Source organism: Vulpes vulpes, chromosome 2, assembly GCF_048418805.1.
Source record: "Vulpes vulpes isolate BD-2025 chromosome 2, VulVul3, whole genome shotgun sequence".
Lineage (NCBI taxonomy): Eukaryota > Metazoa > Chordata > Mammalia > Carnivora > Canidae > Vulpes > Vulpes vulpes.
Window position 1 is genome coordinate 157,882,990 of NC_132781.1, and position 23,541 is coordinate 157,906,530.

Below are 23,541 nucleotides of genomic sequence, written 5' to 3' on the forward strand. Positions count from 1 at the left end.
CTCAAAGAGGGAGACGTCGGCGAGGCCCTGGGCGCTCAGACACCTCGGCCCGAGGAGACGGGCCCGCGGGGGGCAGGCGCGACCCCTCAGGCCCTTTAAGGCGGAGCTCGGGGCGCGAGCCGGCGGGGGCGGGGCCAGGACCCCTCGCGGCCGCTGATTGGGCGGCGCTCCCGAGCGGAGCCGCTCCGCGGGCGGCGATTGGTGGGCCCGGGCGGGCGCCGCCGCCAGGTGATACGGGGTGCTGGTTCCCGCGGCCACGTGGGGGGCGCGCGGGCGGGGGGCGGGGGGTGCCGGGGGGCGGGCGGCGGGGACGCGCAGGGCGCTCCGGGGGAGCAGCGCCGAGCTGCGGCGGCGGGACTCGGGCCGCGGCGGCCGCGGTGAGTGAGCGCGGGGGAGCGGGGCCGGGGCCGGGGCTGGAGGGTCGCGGGGAGGGGGGCTCGGGCCCCGGGCGCAGGGCGGGCGGGGGGGGCTGGGGAGGAGCGTCTCGGCCGCTTCCCTCCGCCACCGCCGTCACCTCCGCCGTCCCTCCGCCAGCGCCCTGCCTCGCTCGCCCCGCGGTCGGCCCGGGGACTTTCTCTGCCCAGGGCGCTGCCCCCCCAGGAATGACAGGAAGAGCAGGATGACGACCCGCGCGGGGCGCGCTCCGTGCCGCCCGGGCGCCCGCCCCACTCAATCTGGAAGGCAGCACTTTCCGCTCCATGTCGTCTGTTTGGAGAGGCCACCCTCGACCCCTCTGCATTAACCCCCCCCACACACACATCACATTTCCTCCTCACCCCACTGCATTTTTCTCCAAATCGCTTAAGTCCCTTTTGATGCTGATTCTCAGTACGGTCCCCCTGACCCCGCTGCGCGCTCCCCGAGGACAGGGACTTTGTTTTTGTTCACCTGGCACATGGTTGGCACTTGGAATATTTTCAGAAGGAGCAGATAAATGAGCAGCCCTAGGAGGCAGCTGCTATTACCGTCCCCACTTTACAGGTGAGGAGATGGAGGCTGAGGAGTTAAGGGACTGCCGCACAGGAGTGTGTGGGTCTGGGGGTGGAGGGATGGAGGGGGGCTTCTTCTGTATGACTGATCCAAAGGTAGTGGAGGTGATGCAGGTGACCAGAGTGGCTCAGGCCGCCCCAGACCATCTGGACAGGGAGACAGACTGAGAAAGCAGCTATTTTGCTGATAAGATCAGCCCTCAGCACCTGAGGTGTTCAAGGTAGAGGGGACTCACCACACTGCCATGGGGGACACCCTGCTTACTTGGGAGGGGAGCGTGAGCAGAAAGACACTGCCATGGCCTAGGGGAACAAGCTCCAGAACCCCAGCTTTGCTTCCCAGCTCTCCCTTATGCTGTGTGACCTTGGGCAAGTGGCTTCACCCCTCTGAGCCACGCTTGCTAAGCCCAGAGTTCAGACTGAGTGGTCTCCCGGGATGCTCTGAAGATGCCTCCTCCCCCCATGACTCAACTCAGCAGAGTGCTTCTGTCCTTGACCCTCGTAAGGCAAGTCAACCCATCCAGTACCCTGTCTCTAAGCAGGACCACCTGGAAATTCTCAGAGGAGCAAAAGAAGAGCCCCGGCCTCATTCCAAAGGAGTCCCCCTAGAAAGGTGCTGGCCCAGCCAGGCTGCTGCATAAAAACCTTGGAAAAAACAAGTGTGCTCCAAAATAAGTGGGTGTTTGCACCCAGAACGGGTAAGCAGGTCTGGGGTTAGGGTGAGCCTGGTAAACCTCACTGGTCCCTTGGGTGGCCCCCAAACCCAGGCTTGGGGCTGAAATGCACTGGGAGGGAGGGAGAGGAAGAGAGAAACTTCCAGTATCCCGGGGGATTGGGGAAGGATCAGGTGACGATGGCAGGGACAGTGGAGTGTCCCCAGGAAAGCTGCCGCTCCGGATCTGGAGGGAGGAGGCAGGAGGCGGTTCACAGCCCTGGACACAGCTGCCTCGGCATGTGGGCATGTGTGAGAGTGAACGTGAGTGTGCCGGAGACCCGTGTGCCTCTTTGCTGTCTTAGCACCTTAGTGTCTGAGGGGCTGTGTCAGCACAGGCAGGATGGGAAACGTGCTCCTGGTCTCTCCCTCCTCCTGTCCCTCCTCTATCTCGTATTGTCTTCGCATCTCTGTTCCCACTTCTGCTGGCTGCCTTTCATCCTCTTCTCTTTCCCTCTCTCCCTCTTGCCCTGTTTTTGTTTTGGTCTTTGCCTCCTCTGTGTCCCACCACCTGTGGGTCCAGGGCATCTGAGCCCATAAAGTGACCATGAAATCAAAAGTTGAGTTCCCTGGAAGCCCAGTCTCCGTGCCTGGGAACAGCAGCCACAGAGCTTTTGCGCCCGCTACACATCTAGCTTTGTTGTATTGAAACATCAGATGGACAGTAGGTAATGGACATGATGTGAAAAATGATCAATATTAAAAAGTGGAGGGTGTGAGGCCAGAAAAGCAGGAGGAGAGAGGGTACAGGAGGGAGGGACCAGAGGCCGTCAAGGGGACCGTGCAGCCTTTATTTCTGGCTCTCCTACCCACCCCCCGCCCCCGGGAAAGTGACGTAGCGGGTTGTTGCCCACAGACTGTAGTGGTGGCTGCTGCTGCCCCCACCCTGGCTGAGCTGGGACTGGAGGTCTGGGCGGGCAGGGGTAGGGGCTGCTCCCCAGCTCTTGGCGCGGGGAGTGTCGGTTTCCAAGCATCTGCATGAAGGTGCGTAGAGCCCACCCCGGAAGCCCCCATTTCCTACCCAGCGCCCCGATATCTGCTTTCTCCTGGTGGAATTGTGGCTCCCAGGCAGGTCTCTCCTGCCACCTCGCTGTCCTCCCAGGCTCCCTCCTGGATAGCAGGCCTTGGGGTCCCCCCATCCTGTGTGCACCTGTTAAGTTGTCCCTCCCACCCCGCTGGCATCATGCAGGTACCTGCTCCTCTGCTCAGTTCTAGACTCCTCCCATTACCCCAGGTTTGGGGATGAGGAGATGGCAGCTCTGAGATGTGAGGCCATTTGCCTGAAGTTACGCAGCATTTGGACCCAGGACTCCCTGATCCTAAGTGCAGGGATGGGAAGGAGTCTGGTGAGCTAGAGCCAGCCAGGATGGGGGGCAGGGGGTCTAAGCCACCCAGGAAAGACTGGAGGAGCTGAGTCGGGGGGACCCAGGCAGAGGGCAGTCAGCCCTTCTTTCTCCAGATGCCTAGGTGCCGCGGTCACTGTGCACCAGGGGTCATGAGCTGGAGGGGAACTGAGCGCTCTCCCTTGAGGATGGTCTAGTCGGGGAGGTTTCCTTCTCTCCACGAATGGGTCTGAGAGAGGGGCCCCATGAAACACCAAAACCTGGGCTGAGTCGGGGGCAGGGCTCCTCAGCCCCACGGGGGCTTCCAGCTGCAGCCTAGCCTGGGCAGCTCAGGCCATCCAGTTCGTGGGCCACTCCCAGTATCACAGCGCTCCTGCCCTGGAACCTGCTGTGGCTCTGCACTGCCCCCAGGGCACAGCCTGAAATCCCTTGGTGTGACATGTAAGGCTGATCCCAGCCAGGCTCTGGCCCACTCTTCTGGTAGGTCCACCCAGGGGCTCTGCTGCTCTCTTCCCTGTGCCTCTACAGACTGTCCTGGGAGCTCCCATACCCCTCCCCTCAGGTGGTGCCTTCTCGGGCTGCCCCCCTTCCTCTGGCACCTTGTACAGGCTGGTACGTGTCCCCTGCCCCCTCCCCCTCCCCAGGGCACCCCAGGCCTGAGCACAGAGGTGTCAGTGTTTGGCCCCGGGCGTGGCCTGCCACACCCCTACCTTCAGCTCTTCCCCCAAACCTCACTGCAGCAACCCCAGCCTGCCTTTCCCCACCCCCTTGTCACCGTCTAGCATATTCCATATCTGACTGATCCGTTCCAGTGGCCTTCCTCCACACTAGCACGCCAGCTGCCCCGGGGCAGGAGGGGGTCTGTCCTTTCCTTGGGGGCTGTGTGTATTCCCTGTGTCCTCAGGGCCCTGGACTTCGCCTGGCACACAGCAAGTGCTCGGAAGGGTTGGTGGAAAGGGGCTCCCCCGCCCTCTGTAGAAGCCTGGGGGCCATGCAGAGGCCCGGGGCAGGGGGCCGGAGGGCCTCGGACTGCGGCCCCGCCCCTCACCGGCCCAGGTGCATCACCAAGTTTGCCCAGGTGGGTGGGGCCGCCCCCATGGGCGGTGCTCTGGTGGGCCCTGGCTGAGGGTGGTCCTGGGGAGCAGGGAGCAGCTATTTCTGTCTTCCCTTTGGAATCCACACTCTAGAATGTGTGTGTGTGCACAGATGAGGAGATGGCCTCAGAGGGGCAGAGGCTTGACTGAAGCCACCTGCTGGGAAGGCAGCAGAGCCTACTGGGCCCCAGCTCCCTGTCTGCAGCTTACCTGGCAGAGCAGAGCATGTCTGGGGGGGAGTGTGGAGGACAGGGTCAGGGGCCGTGGTCCTGACTGCCCTGCCTCCCTGCTGCCCCCACCGCACCCCCAAGCAGTACGTGGGTTCCTTCCCCGTGGACGACCTGGATACCCAGGAGGGTGTGTGGCTCGTACAACAACAGTTGTGGGCACTGAAGGTAGGGCGCTGGGGCGGGCACATCCCTGGCCGGGGTCACAGCCTTGGAAGGTCAGGCTAGAATGGCCCCTGAAGCCACCTGATCCAATCCCCCTCCCCTCCCCCATCACGGAGATGGAGCAAGTGAGGCCCAAGGAGGGACGGGACCAGAGCCATTCTGAGAAGTGGGCCCTGGAGGGCCACAGCCAGGCTCCTGGAGCCGTGTCCCTTGTGCCCTCCCCCCCGCCCTGGGACCCCTTCCCTTGGGCAGTCATGACCAGTGTCCCATGTGAGGAAGCCACAGATGGGAGGTTGGGGATGGTCAGAACATGGGCAGCACTGGCCCCACCGGGGGCTGCCTGCCAGGACCCAGCCACACTTCCCCAGCTCCGGGGGAGTCCACTCTCCAGGGCCCAGTCCCTTGGCAGCTGGGGTGGAGTTGGCTGCCCAGCCGGTGGTGGCTGGTCCTGAGGCAGGGCAGGGCCTGGAAGGTCATGCCTGCCCCCAACCAACTCTCTCCCACGCAGGATTATCCCCGACGTCGGGCCGTCATCCTGAAATTCAGCCTTCAGGGTCTTAAGATCTACAGCGGGGAGGGCGAGGTAGGAGCCTGTATGGGTGCAGGTGAGGCCTGGACTGGACAGATGTCCTACTCCCTCAGAATGCGCCCGGCCCCGCACTGCCCTTGAGCATCCCTGCCCTCCCAGCCTGCTCTGGGCCTGTGGACATCCTGTCTCCGCGGGCCCTGCCCTCAAGGCAAGCTCTGGCAACGCTTTCTCCTCCATCTCACCCCCAGCCCGGGCCCTCCAAAATCTCCGGGGCCTGCCTCCTGGCCTGATGTCAGGATCATCAGCCCCGGCTTTTTGCAGGCCCCAGGGGCCTCCAGAGGTGGCCAGGCGGCTATGGCCCGACTTGGGCTGGAGGCCAGTAGGGAGCACCGGCTTCATGGCTCATCCCTCTCCTGCCACAAGCCTGTGTGTGTTGAACACCAACCTTGTGCCAGGCTGTGCACCCACAAACCCAGGGCCACGCTCCTACGACTGTGGTGCAAATCGTGTCCTGGACAAGTGCATCACAGGGGTCTGGGGGTCAGGTCCTGTGCCACTTGCATGAAGTCTCGCTGATCCCCACCCACAACCCCATCAGAGTGGGGGTACCGTCCCCACTAAATGAGTGTCACAGGGCGCGGAGGGCTGTGTTTACCTGCCCAAGTGACCCAGAGAGTATGCAGAGCCAGGATTCAAACCCTGGTCATCTGACTCCAGACACCAGATGTGCAACCTGAGGGTCCGCTGCCACGGCCTTTTTCTGTGACCCTGCCGGCCACAGAACACCTTGCCCTCAGTTCTGTAGCATGACGGCAGCAGGGGCGGGGGGACGACAATCCCAACCAGCAGGTTGGCAGTGGGGACAAGGGACCAAGCCCAGAGGCAATGGGAAGGATGGGAGTCCCATTTGAAGCAGGGTTTGGGCGGCCTGGAGGGAGGGAAGAGTTTGTCCCCTGGAGCTGGGTGGGCCCTAAGCCGGGCACAGGCTGGACAGGGGGCCCCGGAGGCCAGCCTGCAGGGGTGTGGGACCCACAGGGGCAGGGCTGGCAGCCACAGGCCGTAGTGGGTCTGATGAGGCCGTCCTGCCCGTGCTCCCCAGATGCTCCTGATGGCTCATGCTCTGAGGCGCATCCTCTACTCCACCTGGTGCCCAGCTGACTGCCAGTTTGCCTTCATGGCCCGAAATCCCCAGAGTCCAGCCAGCAAGCTCTTTTGCCATCTCTTCGTGGGCAGCCAGCCTGGAGAGGTATCTGGGGTCCAGGGCGGGGCGAGCACTGCTGAGGCTGGAGTTGGCCATGCACCAGGCATCAGCGTGCGCTCCAGGAACCAAGGGGCGGGCACTCCTTGCCACGCCGGCTCCTTCTATGGCTCTGTCCACGGAGGGTTCCACAGAAGCACGTTAGTGGCCTCAGCATTCCCCGAGGCCTGGAAGTGGGGATCAGGCCAGGTGCTTAGAAATTGGATGGTCACGCTACTAGGCCTTTGCTCATGCTGTTCTCTCTGCCTGAAATTCACTTCCCCTCTGGCAAAGTCCAGCTTGCTCTTCAAGGCTAGTCCATGTGTCTGTGAAGCCTGCCTTGAGTCCTCTAGATCACTCTCCCCCCCCCCCCTTTTTTTTTTAAAGATTTTTACTAAAAAAGCCTGATGCAGGACTCAATCCCAGAACCCGGGGATCACGCCTTGAGCCAAAGGCAGATGCTCAACCACTGAGCCACCCAGGCGTCCCCCACTCTTCCCTTCTGAGGTCTTGTGACATGAACTATGCTCTGTCATCCGTCTGTCCCTAATTACAGATAATAGAATTCTTTGAGAGCAGAAAGTGGGTCCAGGTCTTGAACTGCCCTGGTGTGTGGACCCGTGGGGCCCATGGGTGAGTGGGTAGATCCCGGCAATCAAGCCGCTATGGGCACCATGAACAACAGAGCTGTGGCAGCCGACTGCTCAGCAAGCAGAGGCTGGGCGTGGTTCCACCCAGCAACATTTGCTGTCACCCCTGCATCTCAAGCTGTGTGCAGGCGGTGGGAATGACAGGTAGCTGAGACACTGCACCCGATCTTCCTGCACTCACGGTTCCATCCTGTCGGGCTGGGTAATCAGTGTGGTGGTAGAGCATAGTGGCCCTGGAGCGGTGGGCCTATGCGGTGGGCCTATGCTGGGGGCTTTCTGTGCTCCACTTCACTGAAGGAGCACAGGGAAGTGGGGAGGAAACAGGCACAGAGGTGCCATGCTCTGCCCGGAGTCACACAGTAGCCCCTAAGTGATGGAGCTGGCACTGGACCCCGGGTTGCAGGGCTGGAGGGCCTGGGCTCGTAGCCACTGCTCTAAGAGGGTGACATAGGGTGGGGTAGTAAACCCAGGGTTTACTAGGAGTAGGAGTGCATGTGGCCCAGGCATTCCCAGCTCCAAGCAGGATGTCTGCAACAAAGCAGATGCTCAGGATTTGTGAAATGAACGAAGGAAGCTGGTAGGAGGGACAGCATGTGGTGAAGTTTTGCAGGATGAGAGGAGTTTTCTCAGGAAGAATGGGGAAAAGGGGCTCCAGCACTAAGGGTGACTGGGCTGATGTGTAGGGTTCCTCAGGGAACCTGTCCCAACTGAGCCCGCCCCTCCTCCTTCCTAGGTCCAGATCCTGCACCTGTTGCTCTGCCGTTCCTTCCAGCTTGCTTACCTCTTGCAGCACCCTGAGGAGCGGGCCCAGCCTGAGCCCGGCTTGGGGGCTGCAGGGGACATGCCCCTGAAGCTACAGGCCAGCCCCGGGGGGCCCTCTGGCCTAGTGCGGGAGCCCTTCAGCCGAGATCAGCTCTCACAGAATGTTCACGCACTGGTCTCCTTCAGGCGGCTGCCAGCAGAGGGGCCTGTGGGCAGCGGGGTACGCAGGAGCCCCAGCCAGGGCAGGGGCTGTGGACAGAGGGACCCCAGGCGAGGGTTTGGGGGTCAGTGTGGGGGGAGGGGGTGGTGGACATCAGTGGGAAGGGGTTTCGCCTGACCTGACGTGGCTGAGCCTGAGTCGGCCTGCCCCCGTGGGCCCCTCTTGGTGCCTTAAAAGGAGCTACCAGAGTCAGAAGGCCGTGGGGGTGCCCGCCACGCCCGCCTGGGGAACCCTTACTGCTCGCCCACGCTGGTGCGCAAGAAGGCCATTCGCAGCAAGGTGATCCGCTCTGGGGCTTACCGCGGCTGCACCTACGAGACTCAGCTGCAGCTGTCAGCTCGGGAGGCCTGTGAGTGGCAGGGGCGCAGGGGCGTGGGCCTGTGTGTGCCCCCGTGAGTCAGAGAGCTAAGCCTGAGCGGCTGTGTCAATGCAAGGCTGTGCCCGTGTCCACGGGAGTGTGCAGAGGGGATCGTGTAGCTGTGCGTGAGGGGGCTGTGTGTGTGTGGATGCATCTTTGCCGCGGGAGACCTGGTGAGGACACCAGCATGTGGGTAAATGGGGGTGGTGGCCTCTCTCCCTCTGACCCCTGGGTGGTCTCCACAGTTCCTGCAGCTTGGGAGGCGTGGCCCCGGGGGCCTGGTGGCCCGGCGTGCCTGGTGGAGAACGAGGGCAGCCTGACGGAGAACATCTGGGCCTTTGCTGGCATCTCCAGGTAGGGGGGCCTGCCTGGCTGGTGCGCAGCCCCTGGGATGGGCAGAGGAGTGGGCTGTGGGCTCCCCCCAGCCAGGGACTAACCCCACTGGGTGCGTTTTCTCAAATGTGAAATGGGGATAATAAGAGGTCTATGGAGAGGATCAAACCGGGCAACTCTGGGACAGCCTTCAGCACGCGGCCTGTCAGGGGCAGCAGCTTCCTTACCGCCCGCCCTTCACCAGTCTCCTGGTTGGGTCTTGAAGCCATCAGCGGTCAAGAACCCCTTAGACGCCTCCAGGGAAGGAAGTCTAAAAGCTTCCCCCCTGGAGGGCCTGCTCTGGGTCCGGCACCGCCTCCGGTTCTGCATCACCCCGGGGATGCCAGGGATGCCAGGTGGCGGTTGCTCCGGCCTTCAGCCTCTCCCCGCCGCCCTCCCAGGCCCAGCGCCCTCGCCCTGCTGCGGAGAGACGTGCTGGGCGCCTTCCTGCTGTGGCCCGAGCCGGGCGCCAGTGGCCAGTGGTGCCTGTCGGTGCGGACACAGTGCGGCGTGGTGCCCCACCAGGTCTTCCGCAACCACCTGGGCCGCTACTGCGTGGAGGTGAGCGTGCGGGCAGCCGACCCGGTCCTCGCCCCGCCCCAAGCTCCGCCCTCGGCCCAAGCTCCGCCCTCGGCCCGGCCCCGCCCACTCTGACCCTCATCACGGTACCCCATTGGCTCCCTCTGGCCACGCCCCTTAGTCAACTAACTCTCCAACCGGTTTGTCATTGGCTCCGCTGGCGCTGGCCCCGCCCCCGGGCCCCCGGCGGAGGCTTTTTTTTTTCTCGCAAAGATTTTAATCATCTGATAGCGCGCTAGCTGGGGTAGGAGCAGGAGGGAGAAGCAGACCCTGCGGGGAGCCTGAGGCGGGCTCCATCCCGGGGCTCTTGAGATCTCCTGAGGTCATGACCTGAACCACTCAGGCGCCCCCAGAGCGAGCGGGTTTTTGGAGCGGACCTCCAGTAGCCTTGGGCCCCGGTCAGGCCTCCCATTTCTGAGGGAATCCAGGCTTTTAAAAGTGGCTTTCCCCCATCCTAGCCCATCTTTTAGTGGAGCTGGAAAGTGACTCAGGGCAGGGGTTGGCCTAAGTTCACCCGGCCTCCAGGCTTCCAGGTCTGGGGACCCGGCCTGCCCACAGGTCTCCAGGGACGGGATGGGATGGGTGCTCTTCTTACAAGCTGAATGCCTCAGTCCTGTCCAGGCTGGCAGGAGAGGAGAGGAGACAGTGTCTGGCTCTGCGGTGAGCAGGACCGTGCCCTCTCTGAGCTCCAGTTTCCTCCCTTCTGAAGGGGGGCAGGATCCCTTGGGAGGGGGATGCTGGTGCCCAGAGCAGAGCCATGGGGAGGGGACGCTGGAGCTTCAGCCCTTTCCGCCCTAGCACCTGCCTGCCGAGTTTGCCAGCCTGGAGGCCCTGGTGGAGCACCATGCTGGAACCGAGCGCAGCCTCTTCTGCTCCCTGGACATGGGCCGTCTGAACCCCAGCTACGAAGAGCAGGACTGTGGGTCTGAGGGCAGACCTCCCCGGACATTGCGGCCCCTGGGCCACGCCAAGTCCGAGGCAGAGCTGCAGGGCCTGGGCTAAGAGGTAGCCCACTGGCCCTACCTCACCCTGGCTTCTGGGCCTCACTTGGCCGCCTTGCCCTTCCGCCACCCTGCTGGTCCCCAGTTCCATCCAGTCACTCTGCCCCTTGGACCGGCTTTCCATCACTTCACTGCCTGTGGTAGGAGGGGAGCCCTGATGCTGGGGATTGCCAGTGGCTTCTCACAAGACAGGTGGCCCTGCCGAGATTGTAGGAGGGGCAGGTGGAGCTCCAGGCTTCCCTTAACTTGCTGGGTGACTTTGGATGCTTGTCTCTGGGCCTCACTTTACTCCTGAGAGGGGAGCTTTCTGAGGTGGACAGGAAGGTTCAATCATGGGGGATGTGGCCGTCTTGTAAGGAGGCCAGGCCTCGGGGCCCTGACTGGGAGTCTTCCAAGAGTACCTGACTGAGGGAGGGAGCATGTCTGGGGAAGCAGGAGCATGAGGGACATGAGGGAGCATGTCTGGGGAGGTAGGAGCATGTCCTCACTGCGGGCAAAGACCTGGGGGCGAGCGCCTTGTCCATGGGAGAAACAGAGAGAACTTGGAGGAACTGATGGGCATGGTGGCTGGGCCGAGCTGTACCCAGGCTGACAGACACACAGCCTGTTTCTCACATCACGTGAGGTAAGGGAGTCTTGCATTGAATTCTGAGGAATGAGGGTTAGGAGGGCACAAAAGAGCAGGCTGGACAAAGGGCCATGCCCGCCACAAGGCCACACACAGACGTGTGTGTGAAAGGGATGTGAACGGACAGGGAAACGAATCCCTGTGCTGCTTAGAAAGGCTAGTTTGTCTCCAATCAAATCCACAGAGTGGTGATTCCTGCCTTCTGGGGAGGGATGCCTGAGCCTCATCCTCTCCCCCACAGCCCTGAGGACCACCAAGACGGGCCCCCCCACCCCCTGACCCACACACGGGGTCATTTTCTTCGTCCATTTGACTGGGAGGGGCCAGCAGTGAGCCATAGGAGTAAGGGGTGACGAGGGTCCTGTTCAACTCATCCTGCGGGCTGGTCTGGCTTTAGGGGCTGCCTGGGAAGCCACCTGATTCTGGCCCACTTCCTGTGCTTGTCAGGGGTTAGCTCACTGGCCTGCCCCACTGGGGATGGGGTCAGAGTAGAACATCCAAAGGCAGAACTGATGTGGGCCCTGCCAGAGGGCCCTTGGCCTCAGTGGGGAGTGGGGGTAAAGGGAAATGACTCTGATCTATGGCGTTGGCCCTGCAGTGATTGACAGATCCAGGTGCCCCCCCCCCTTAAGCTCCACAGATAGACACAAATACCGAATTATTTAGGGAGCAAGTTCACTTTGGATGAACTTCTATTTCTGAGGCAGAGGCCAAGTCACGAATCTGGGGGCTGCCCTCTCCCCCTTCTAGGAGTGGGATGTGACTGTTCTGAGCCTTGAAAGATGGATTTCTGACTCGTGGAAGGGAGAGGGGGTGCCTAACGGGAGAGAAAGAAGGGAAGCTCCTCAGGAAGTCAGGCCCCACGTACCCAGCTTATAGCCTCCCGCCCAGGAAATAGTCTGGGCTGGGGACCCTGTCACTCTCGTTACAAGGGACAACAGGAGGCAGCTGGCCTTTGGGGGTTCTTCTCACTGGAACGACAGCACTGATTTTATATTGAACGTGAGTGGGAACTGGAACTCATTTTACAGCCATTTCCACCAGAACCGATGGTCCCTGGTCCCCCGTGGGAGGCCCGGTCTCACCTTTCCCTGGCAAGCAGAGGGGTTTGCTGACACAGTGTCTGGAATTACAGCACCCGAGACATGTGTTCAAGACCTGGTGACTGGCCCAGGCTGAGGAGGCCAAAGCCTCCCTCTGTGAGAGAGGGGTTTTGTCGTGCGCACCGTCCATGTGGACAGGGCATCAGGAATGTTCTCAAAGCACGATACCATTGCTTCACACAGTATTCATCACGTGGTATGCACAGGGCAAGGGTCTTGACTCCTGTGCAGATGCTTCAGTGTCTTAATCATAGATCAGTTTTCTCTTTGTTCCAACGGGCACCACCCGGGTAGCCAGCTCTCCTCACTGTGTGGGCTTGAAACAAATAAAACGCGTTTCTTCGGATGGTCTAGTACAGACTTTTCCTTCGGAAGGCAAGGTCTTCTTCCAGGCCGCCTCACTAGGTTTGCCAACCATACCTTCAGCGGGCGCCCAAGGGTGAGCCACACAGAGATCCTGTCCTCAGGGCTTGGATGTCTTGAAGGAATAGGGTCGGTAGATTTGTCCAAATCATGTCTGTCCTGTTGAAACCTTCAATGGGTATTTCCTACTGGAAAGTGACAGCTGCTTGGGCTCAGCCGGGGATCTTGGCCTGGCTCAAGCCAACAGTCAAAAGGCTTTGGCTCTCAAAAATGTTTTTTTTTTCTTTGTTTTTTAACCTGCATCTTAGAAAAAATGAGGGCGGCATTAGAAAGCAGCTTTGCTCTGTCGGGGGGCGGGGCGGGGGCGGGGGGTAGCCCTCCCCGGAGTCCGTAGAGGGATAAGGGGCAGCCTGTCTCAGTCTGGAGGCCCCGCTTCCTGCGTCTCCGCGTCCTGGCTGGGCAACGTCGGGCAAACTGCTTAACCTCTCTGGGCCGGGCGGTGGGGAGGAGAGGAGGGAGCTGACGCCCCAGCACCGGGCCGCCCCGGCCGGCCTCCCGCGACCGAACGCCCCCAGCGGCCGGGAGCGAGGACGCGCGGGTCCCCCGGGAGCCTCCGGCTGTGACGCCACCGGCGTTGCCCGGCAACCGCGAACGCCGCGGCTGCGCGCTGGGGCGGCTCCGGGGCTCGCGTCCCGCGGCGGCGCCGGCAGCGCGGATCCCTCCCCTGCCCGCTCCCCGGGCCGGGCCTCAGGGACGGGCGAGCCCTGGCGCGGGAGGAGGCGGCGGCCCCGGCTCCGGTCCTGCGACGCGCCCCCGCCGCGCCCCTCCTCTCCGGGCGCCCCCCGAAGCGGTCCCGCCGCCAGGCCCCGCCCCCGCCGCCTGGCCCCGCCCCGCCGCCTGGCCCCGCCCCTCGGCGCTGGCCCCGCCCCCTGGCCCCGGCTGCCGCACATCCCGGCCTCGCCGCCCCCCTCGGGCCGCACCCCGGGGCCCCCCGCCGCGGCGCCATGGCCTCGGAGTCGGTGAAGGTGGTGGTGCGCTGCCGCCCCATGAACCAGCGGGAGCGGGAGCTGAACTGCCAGCCCGTGGTGACGGTGGACTCCGCGCGCGGCCAGTGCTTCCTGCAGAACCCGGGCGCCGCCGACGAGCCCCCCAAGCAGTTCACCTTCGACGGCGCCTACCACGTGGACCACTTCACCGAGCAGATCTACAACGAGATCGCCTACCCGCTGGTGGAGGTGAGGGCGCCCGGGGCCTGAAGGGGCTGTCCCCGAGCTGGGCGGGAACGCCTTCTGGAGAACGTAGGTGGACACCAGCAGGTGGGGCCCAAGTCCCCGAGGTCCTGTCTCCCGGCAGGAGACAGCTGGAGCTGCCCCTCCTTGGCCTTGCTCGTGGGTCGCTGCCTCATCCTGGAAGTAATCCCCCCCCCCCCCCGAGCAAGCCTCCCTCAGCAGGGTCCGCAGGAAACCCCAGCCCAGAATGGGAGACGCTAAAGACCTGGTGGGTGGCTCTGTCACTTCTCTCCTCTAGCTCTCCCTGCCGTCCCGAGTTCCACCTCTACCCGGGTTCTCTGCCATTGCATCTCACAGAGCCTCCAACTCAACACACATAAGTTCATTTTCATTCATTCATCCACTAAGCTAGCAAGGAGCATGTCCATGCCAGGCCCACCCTTGGCTTGGGGAGCACAGCCCGGAAGGAGGCGGCAGCTCCTTACCCAGTGAGCTCATGGTCAGGGGGAGAAGAGCTAAACTAATGGCTCCAATCCAAGGCGATGGAGGGGCCGAGAAGCCCGAGACACACGTTGGCAGCTAGTGAATCTGGGCTTGGAGGGCAGGGAGGGGAGGGGAAGGCCCAGCCGGCTTCCTGGAAGTGGTGAGGCTTAAGCGGAGGAAAGGGCATTTCAGGCGGAGCCCTGCATTTGACTCTGTGAACATGCATAGAGCTGGAGTCCTCGTTCCTGCTGGGGAAACTGAGGCCAGGAGTATCAGAGAATGAGTTAGGGGCGGTTTTGATACCCAGCACAGTGCCTGGAACCTGACTCCATCCTGCTGCGTCCCGTTAAGTGAGCAGCACGCCAAGCACAGCTCAGGTGCGTCTGAGCCAGGAGCAGCTGCACCAGTAGGGCCAGGGGGCTGTGTGTCTGTCCTGCGGGGCCCTGAGCCCACTTCCAGGCTCTCCAGGGGTTGTGCCGCCTCCACGGGGCCTCCTGTCCGGGCCCTTACCTTTGGGTCCTATTGCCCAAAGCCCCCAGCTCTTCTGACCACCTCTTCTGCCCTTTTCTTTCCTGCTTCTCTCGCCCTTAAATCCAGTCCCTGTTCCTGATCTTTTCCGTCACAGGGTGACCTCTTTGGCTTTCCTGGGTGCTGTCCACCCCAGTCCCACCCTTCCGCACACTCAGCACCTTCTCACCTGCACGCCTGGCCCACGGGGTCTTTCCCAGCCGGCGGCTTTGCCATCTGCCCCTTCTCCCTGCTTCACCCCCATGGTCTTAGAGTCGCCTCTGATGAGCCACCCCTGACCCATCCACAGGCCGGGTACGGTGGCTCCTACCACGTCCAGACATCAGTCCAGTAAACGCCATAGGATTCGGTCTCCAGTTGAGATGTTTAGCAGTTTGCGTGGGAAGGGGCAGAAGGGGGACGTGAGGCAATTTAGGACAAATGTGTTTTTTTTTTTAAGATTTTATTTGTTTATTCATGAGAGAGAGAGAGAGAGAGGCAGAGACACAGGCAGAGGGAGAAGCAGGCTCCACGCAGGGAGCCCGACATGGGACTCGATCCCAGGTCTCCAGGATCATGCTCTGGGCCAAAGGCAGACACTAAACTGCTGAGCCACCCGGGGATCCTCTGGACAGATGCTTTAAAAAAAAAAAGATTTATATATTTATTTTAGAGAGAGAGAGAGAAAGCACAAGCTGGGGGAGGGGCAGAGGGAGAAGGAGAGAGAACCCCAAGCAGACTCCCACTGAGCACAGAGCCCGCTGTGGGGCTCAATCCCAGGACCCTGAGATCCTGACCTGAGGGTCAGACGCTTGATTGACGGAGCCACCCAGGCGCCCCAGGACAGATGCTTTTTATTTCAGTTTCAGTAGTTACGAGTTTTACGTAAAGTAGGAAAAATACTTAGCACATCCAACCTGTAATTACTGAGGATAACAGTGAGTTAAAAAGAGAGCCCGTTAGCAGTTAGCAGATTTCCTGAAGGTCAGCTCGCAAGTAAGAGAACAGGGAGACGTGCAGAAGCCGGGGTGGGCGTCCAGAGGGGCCGACATTTAGGACCCATTCCACATGCAAGGCCGTCCCTTGTAGAGCTGGAGGTGTCACTTGGTGGGTGAAACCTTTTCTGAAATCTTATGTTTTGCCTTGATGCTTGTAAAATTTTTTTCTACTTTACTCCAGAACAGTGTTGTTCTGTAGAACTTTCTACAACGGTGGAACTGTTCTGTATCTGGGCTCTTTGGTTAGGTGCCACCAGCCGCAGGTGGCAGGTGGGCACTGGAAATGAGGCTAGTACTACTGAAGAACTGGATATTAATTTTGCTTAAAGTCAAGTTAAATTTGAATAACTGCAGGTGGCTAGTGGCCGCCGCAGTGAACAACACAACTCTTGAGCACTGATTGCCGATACAAATGTAACAAGAGCCACGTGCTTAATTTAAATTTTCTAGTAACCATATTTTGTTTTATTAAAGTATTTGTTTTATATATATATGATTTGGGATAAGTGTGATTTTTAATTTTGAAATTTATTTATTTATTATTTATGATAGTCACACACAGAGAGAGAGAGGCAGAGACATAGGCAGAGGGAGAAGCACGCTCCATGCACCGGGAGCCCGACGTGGTATTCGATCCCGGGTCTCCAGGATTGCGCCCTGGGCCAAAGGCAGGCGCTAAACTGCTGCGCCACCCAGGGATCCCTTAAATTTATTTTATTTATTTTCAAAAGGTTTTATTTATTTGACAGAGATAGAGTCCAAACAAGCAGGGGGAGCGGGAGAGGGAGAAGCAGGTTCCCTGCTCAGGGGCTTGATCCTAGGACTCTGGGATCATGACTTGAGCCAAAGGCAGGCATTTAACCGACTGAACCACCCAGGGGCCCCTAATTTTATTTATTTATTTATTTATTTATTTATTTATTTATTTATTTATTCAATGAAGCTTCTTTATTTATTTATTTATTTTTTATTTATTTATGATAGTCACACAGAGAGAGAGAGAGGCAGAGAGAGAAGCAGGCTCCATGCACCGGGAGCCTGACGTGGGATTCGATCCCGGGTCTCCAGGATCACGCCCTGGGCCAAAGGCAGGCGCCAAGCCGCTGCGCCACCCAGGGATCCCTGTAGCTGCATTTTAAAAAGTGAAAGAAGGGGCACCTGGGTGGCTCAGTCAGTTAAGCGTCTGCCTTCTACTCAGGTCATGATCCCTGCGTCAGCTCTCTGCTCAGTGGGGAGTCTGCTTCTCCCTCTTCCCCTCCCCCTGCTTGTGCTCTCTCTCTCTCTCTCTCCCTCTCTCTGTCAAATAAATAAATAAAATCTTAAAAAACAAATAAAAAGTGAAAGGAAACAAGTGAAATTAGCTTTAATAATTGATTTTAGTTAACCCAGCATATCCAAAATATTATTTCAAAAACAAAAAACAAAAAAAATATTATTTCAAGAAAACATACTACTAAATGTTATTACATAGTAACAGTGAGATACTTTACATCCTTTTTTCAAGCAAAGTCTTTGAAATCAGTTGTGTGTTTTACATTGTAGCATGTCTCTAGGCAGATGCTAAAGTGCCAACAGTTAAAAGATAAAGCTCTGTTTAATGGGACAAAAATTTATTTAAAAAAATTTTTTTTAAGATTTTATTTAATTATTCATGAGAGACACACAGATTGAGAGAGAGAGAGGCAGAGACACAGGCAGAGGGAGAAGCAGGCTCCATGCAGGGAACCCGACACGGGACTCGATCCTGGGTCTCCAGGATCATACCCTGGGCCGCAGGCGGCGCCAAACCGCTGCACCACCAGGGCTGCCCTTTTTTAAATTTTTTTTTTTTAAGATTTTATTTATTTATTTATGAGCGACAGAGAGAGAGAGGAGTAGAGACACAGGCAGAGGGAGAGGAAAAAATGTTTATACTGCCGCAGTTAAATGTAAATGAAGTCAAATCAAATCAAATAAATTCAGTCTCTCAGTCTCCCTGGGCCCGTTTCTAGTATGGCTGGTGGCTGCCCTACGACAGTGAAGCCATCTGTAGTTTTGTGTGGAATACCTTCCCCGGGTTTGGGTGACACTGACACTCTGGGCCCCGCACCATGTCCATCGCAGAGCATTGTGTGTCCCCAGCTCTGAGGAGCCCAGCGGTGGCTCCGGGCCAGGTGATGGGTCTGCCCTGGCCTCTCCCCCATGCAGGGGCCCTGTCCCCGTGTGCAGCCGTCCCTTTCTCCCCCACTCCGCCCCCCGGCCCTCTGATGATGTGCAGCAACCCGCATGTGGTCAAGGCTTCCGTAGACACAGGAGAGGTGCTTGTCCAGTTCTGCCATAAAAATAAGGCCTGGTCCCCAGCGAAGCTGTCAATCGTGACTTCTGGTCTCCTTCACCAGCCATCCCCGGGGATCCCGAGCCCCACGGTGGTCCGCAGGATGGGCGTGGATGCCAGGTGGGCCCTCGGGGCCCGGGAGCAGCTCTCCTGTTCTGACTCAGGACTTGCCCGCCCCCACGCTGAGTTCTGGACTTGGTGACCTCGTGGGCTCCGTGAGGGCGGGGGCTGGGGTGGTGCCTTGTTCGTCACTGTGTCCCCAGCTGCAGCGTGATGCCCGTACCCGTGGGATGAATAAGTGTCCTTGCGAATGGAAACCTTTCCTTCCTTCCCTCCTCTCGCCCCTGTTCCTCCCACCCTCAGCCTCTGACCACTCTGCACCCCTCATCCTGGAAGGCCCCCCTCTTCCTACAGCTGTTGAACCCGAGCCACCCTTCAGCTACCCGGCCCGCACCCCCTCCCCTTGCCTGCTGCGTGGCCTCCTGCTGGAGGATCACTTGTGGGTGTGGGTCTCCCCCTCCAGGACGTGAACCCCTTGAGGACAGAGCTGTGACTTGCTCATGTCTGCGCTGCCGACCCCGTGCCATCGTGGCGGCAGACCCAGGGCGCGGCCCTGAGCCTGGGGGTTAGGAGGGGGCCCCTGGCCCGCTGAGCACCCATTTGGGTCCTCCCACCAGGGTGTCACTGAGGGCTACAATGGCACCATCTTCGCCTACGGCCAGACGGGCAGCGGGAAGTCCTTCACCATGCAGGGCCTGCCGAACCCACCTTCCCAGAGAGGCATCATCCCCAGGGCCTTCGAGCACGTTTTTGAGAGCGTCCAGGTAGGGGCCTCATTGCAGGACGGGGCAGGGCTGGTGCTCAGGGCCTCGGGGCCCCCCAGACGTCAAGGGGACTGGTCCTGGGCTCGTCTGCCTGAGGCACGGACCCTGAGCACTTCGGAGCCTACAGTGACTTGGGTGCAGACAAGGCGGCCGCCCTGGTTCTGACAAGGGGAGGGGAGGGGAGCTTCACACTGAGAAAATCCTGCTTCCCTGTTCCATGGTTTTCTCCTGCTGTGTTTGGGCTTTAGCATGTCCCTTGCTGTCCCACGTGGACTGATGATCCCAAGCACCAGCCCCAGAAGCGGTGGGAACAATCGAGCCTCCCATTTTATTAAGCAGTTGCTACAGACCGAGCCCAGTAGTGCAAAGCCCTTTGCATGAGTGACTCATGGAACCCCCCACCCTGGCCCAGGACATCACTGTTGTCCCCATTTTCGAGATAGGGAAGCCTAGACCCATAGCCCTTATGTGCTGGGCAAGACCCGTTATCCCAGTGTCCAGGCTGCAGGAGAGAATTGCCCCGGTGGCCACTCGTGGCCGCGAGCGAGATTCCTGCGTCTGGGAAATGGCAGAGCGTGGACTGCCCTGCTCAGCCTCAGAGCTGCTGCACCTGCTCCCACGACTCATTTTGGTGCCCCCAGGAACACTAGCGACAAGGGGGGAGCAGACCATAGCCAGTGCTTGGTCCTTCCCTGTGGCCTCAGTTTCTCTGCCTGGATGACGGGCAGGCCTCTCCCACTTCCTTTCCCACGAGGCTGTGGGGCGAGCATGCGACCGTAGCAATACGAGAATTACGCAAGTCAGAGAAGCCCGAGGGCCCACTGAACCTGAGAGGAGGGGCAGACAGCTTGCTAGGCAGGCAGGTGGGCCAGGAGGGGTTGGGGTCTCCCCTCCCCCTTGACATCACCTCTCCTGCCGCAATGTCCTTTCGCGCAGTCCTGGCTGCAGAGGGCTTAGGTGGCAGGATCAGGTCTGGTGGCGCGTACTCAGGTGTCTCTGCTGCCCTGTCCACTCCTGCAGTGCGCAGAGAATACCAAGTTCCTGGTCCGGGCCTCCTACCTGGAGATCTACAATGAAGATGTCCGTGACCTGCTGGGGGCTGACACCAAGCAGAAGCTGGAGGTGAGTGTGGACGTGGCTTGGGCAGGTAGGGGCCGTAAGGGGGGAGGCTGGTGTTGGGCGGTGCTCCCTCAGAAACACAGTGAAGGTATCCTGGGGGCACAGGTGCGGCTCAGACTAGAGCGGGGACTTTGGAACTTGAATTTTGGAGGATCCTCAGAGTCCCTGTTGTAGGGGAGGGGCTCAGAGGCCTACCCCCAACCACACAACGGGGGGCTGGACCTTACCTGGGGTAATGCCACCTGTATCTGGTGAAGTAGATGGAGTTTTGTGATAAATTGCATTTGAAAAATGGGTTCCACTTCTTTTTTTTAAGATAGATTTATTTATTTATTTATTTATTTATTTATTCATTCATTCATTCATTCATTCATTCAGAGAGATGTAGAGACACAGGCAGAGGGAGAAGCAGGCTCCCTGCAAGGAGCCCAATGCAGGACTTGATCCCAGGACCCTGGGATCATGCCCTGAGCTGAAGGCAGATGCTCAATCACTGAGCCACCCAAGAGCCCCTGGGTTCCACTTCTTTTTTTTTTTTTTTTAAGATTTTATTTATTTATTCATGAGAAACACAGAGAGAAAGAGAGAGGCAGAGACACAGGCAGGGGGAGAAGCAGGGTCCACACAGGGAGCCCGACGTGGGACTTGATCCCAGGTCTCCAGGATCACGCCCTGGGCGGAAGGCGGCGCTAAACTGCTGAGCCACCGTGGCTGCCCTGGGTTCCACTTCTAAAAAATTATTTTGAAAGTTTCTAAGACCCCAAAAGCTAGAAAGAGGGTAACAATGATTATCATTTATCGAGCCCTATTTGCTGACTGCTTTATGCACATGATCTTATTACGAGTCCCAGTGATCCTGTTGGGTAGCTGCTATCTGCAGTGTCCCTGCGTAGGAAGGGATGCTTAGAGGTGTTCATTCACTTGCCTATGTTTGTGGCCCACAATGGACTTAAACCCAGGTCTGTGTGACTTCAAGATCCTGAATCTCAAACCTGCCATTTCCCTGCTGTTCATGGCTTCAGATTCTGAGACTTTGTTTGTCTTCACAAAGGGCCTGGTGTGGGGGCTCCCAAGTACCAGCAACATGACCTTATAAAGCAAGGGTTGAAGAGGGTGGTGAGGACAAGCTGCTCACAGGGCCTGGCACACAGAAGGCATCCAAAAGGCAGTGGCATCACTTGCCGTGAGGGGGTCACACGAGATGGGCAGAGAACTTGGCTGACCCTCTGGGGAGCCCAGTGAGGTCAAGGGGCCAGTCAGGACTGGACAGCCGGTTGGTGGCAAGGCTGGACCTGGTTCTAGGCCTTAGTGTGAGCCCTTGATTATGTGTCCTCTCTGGGACTCTTTAAATGCCAGGTGGGCCGGGTCAGGTCCAGGGGGGCCAGACCAGTGGAGGGAGGCTGAGCTGGTTCTGTGGCCAGAGCGCCAGCGGCTGCCCCTCGACTCCGGTGCTTCTTATCTGACCACGCAGCCAGCGGACCTCCCAAGAGGCCCACGGCCAGCACTGGGAGTGGGCCCAACTCCTTCAGAGTCAGAGTGCCCGAGCTGAAAGAGAAGGTGCCTAGGAAGCCACTGAGTCAGAGTTGGGTATTTTCTCCCCCCACCTTTTTTTTTTTTTTTTAAAGATTTTATTTATTTACTTGATCAAAAGAGAGTAGGGAAGGGCAGAGAGTGAGGGGGAGGAAGAGGGAAAGAATCCAAAACAGACTGCACTGAGCACACAGCCCAACGCAGGGCTCGATCTCACGACCCTGAGATCCTGAGATCGTGACCTGAGCTGAAACCGAGTCAGACGCTCAACGGTCAACCAACTGAGCCACCCAGGCACCTCCTTGGGGTGGACACTTTCTATGACAAACTGCTTAACTCTTCCCAGGGCACGTGCCTTGACAGTCACAGGAAGGGGGGCAGAGCCAGGTGAAGGGGCCGCAGCCGCCACCTCCCAGCCCTCCTGACCCTCGGTGACCCAGGATGGCTCAGGATGTCCGAATTGCCTGGTTCCCCCCAGTCCCTACCCATGTAGGGGGCAGGGCTATTTCCCTACTCAGCTTGAGCCTCCCAACTTGTCCCCTGATCACCCCCTACTGGCCCTGGGGAGGGGGTGTCTGTGAGTTCCTCTCTGACCCGCAACCACTCGTCGGTGCAAGTGAACAAACCAGACCTCAGGGAGCAGGTGTCTTGAACGGTTTGTTTGTTCTGGCCATATTGTAGAAAACTCCTGAAATATTTGACCTGGAAAGCCCCATAGAGAGCTTCTAGTGAGCCCTTGCCTAGTACAGATGAGGAAACTGAGTCCCGCAGGGGAAAGGACTTGTGGCCCTGTGTGCCAGGGCCACACAGCTAATTACCTGTAATAGTGTTGGTACAAGAGCTTGTGGGATCTGAGCGGTCAGGTGCTTTCCTCCCAAATTTTGGGGGATCAGCTATAAAGAAAACCCCTAGGGCAGTAAGAAGCCAGTAGTGGGTTCCAGTCAAGGGAGGCACATCCATCAGATGATCCCTTCATTCAGCAAAGACTGGGGAGACCTCTGGGTGCCAGGGGCCGGGCCACTTGCTACAGCAGGTCCGCGCGCCGGTGTGGCTGCCCTTCCTCCCAGACCCCATTCTGACGGGGACGGCCTGGCCCCTCCTCCTCAGCTCTCGACAAACACAGCAGTGCTTTGCCTTTTCTGTGCAGGAACCTCCAGCCCCCACCTGGAGGCTTTCTACTGTCTTCTCTATCCCGGAGCTGGAGCAGCTGAGTCATAGCTCAGCCCCCAGACAGGGAAAGGCACAGGCCTTGCTCCCACGCTTCAGTCCCCAAAGGCCAGCCTGGGGGTTCGGGGCCCCCTGCCAGCCCACACGGGGCAGCAGGAGGCGCTCCTCCTCTCCTTCAACCCCAGGCCCTGAGGGCTGGCAGCTGTGCCCTTGCCCCAGCTGGGCCCCAGGCCTCAGGCTCGGTGGGTCAGGCTGCCCCTGGGGGCGGGGGCTGCCAGTGACAGGTGCTCTCTGAGACACTCCCCGCCCAGGCACTGGGGGGCGTGACCCGCTCTCTCCTGGAGAAGGTGCAGATGGGTGCTCCTGTGAACCTCAGAACAGCCTTGGGAGGAGGTGCGGCTCTGCTCCTTCATTACGGAGGAGGAAACTGAGGCTCAGTGCGCCTGGGTGAGCCAGCCTCGGGGTACACAGTCAGGAAAGGGTGAGGCTGGATTTGAACCCAGGTGGCCAGGCCCCGCAGCCCAGCCCTGAACCCGTGCCTCACACAGGGCCTCATGGTTTGGGGAATTCGAGGTGAGTAGAAGGGCTGCCCGGTGGCTCAGCGGTCTAGCGCCGCCTTCGGCCCAGGGCGTGATCCTGGAGTCCTGGGATCGAGTCCCACATCAGGCTCCCTGCGTGGGGCCTGCTTCTCCCTCTGCCTGTGTCTCTGCCTCTCTCTCAATCTCTCTCTCTCTCTCTGTGTCTCTCATGAATAAATAAATAAAATATTTTTTTAAAAAAAAAGAGGTGAGTAGAAGAGCCGGGCGGGAGACTTGGGGAAGCAGTTTCGCTCCGTCCCCCGACCACCACCCACGGGGCTGGGCTGGACGGTGGAGGTGAGACCCCGGGGTGTCACTGTGGTGCCCCGGCCCCGGCGGGGTCGCAGGGCGGAGTGGCTGCTCGGGCACTCAGAGCCTCTGTGGGAGAGCAGGGCTGAGGCCCAGGCCCAGCGTGGAGGCGGCTTCAACCACCCTCACTTTGTGGGGTCTCCTGCTTCTG

At 59.5% G+C, this 23,541-nt stretch overlaps 2 protein-coding genes across 7 annotated transcripts in view; both read left to right on the forward strand.

Annotated features, from left to right (window-relative positions):
• Window positions 1-316: 316 nt before the first annotated feature.
• On the forward strand, window positions 317-12,315 carry SH2D5 (SH2 domain containing 5). 4 transcript variants are annotated; one of them, XM_072750976.1, is made up of 11 exons: window positions 317-377; window positions 1,532-1,687; window positions 3,949-4,122; window positions 4,453-4,533; window positions 5,039-5,113; window positions 6,159-6,305; window positions 7,680-7,928; window positions 8,106-8,277; window positions 8,532-8,640; window positions 9,060-9,219; window positions 10,036-12,315. In XM_072750976.1, the coding sequence occupies exons 3-11, from the start codon at window positions 4,036-4,038 to the stop codon at window positions 10,237-10,239; spliced, it is 1,284 nt and encodes a 427-aa protein (XP_072607077.1). In that variant the 5' UTR covers window positions 317-377; window positions 1,532-1,687; window positions 3,949-4,035; the 3' UTR covers window positions 10,240-12,315. The 4 variants fall into 4 exon arrangements, with proteins under 4 accessions (XP_072607077.1, XP_072607076.1, XP_072607079.1 ...); XM_072750975.1 differs by having other exon boundaries at window positions 327-377; window positions 4,450-4,533; XM_072750977.1 differs by lacking the exons at window positions 317-377; window positions 3,949-4,122 and adding an exon at window positions 546-981 and having other exon boundaries at window positions 4,450-4,533.
• Window positions 12,316-13,288: 973 nt separating this feature from the next.
• KIF17 (kinesin family member 17) overlaps window positions 13,289-23,541 on the forward strand; it is a 44,295-nt gene continuing 34,042 nt past the window's right edge. For all 3 annotated transcript variants that reach the window (XM_072750971.1, XM_026012067.2, XM_072750973.1), the window contains exons 1-3: window positions 13,289-13,567; window positions 18,541-18,687; window positions 19,708-19,809. In XM_072750971.1, the coding sequence (XP_072607072.1) occupies window positions 13,337-13,567; window positions 18,541-18,687; window positions 19,708-19,809 (480 nt within the window). In that variant the 5' untranslated portion in view covers window positions 13,289-13,336. The remainder of the gene's footprint in view (window positions 13,568-18,540; window positions 18,688-19,707; window positions 19,810-23,541) is intronic.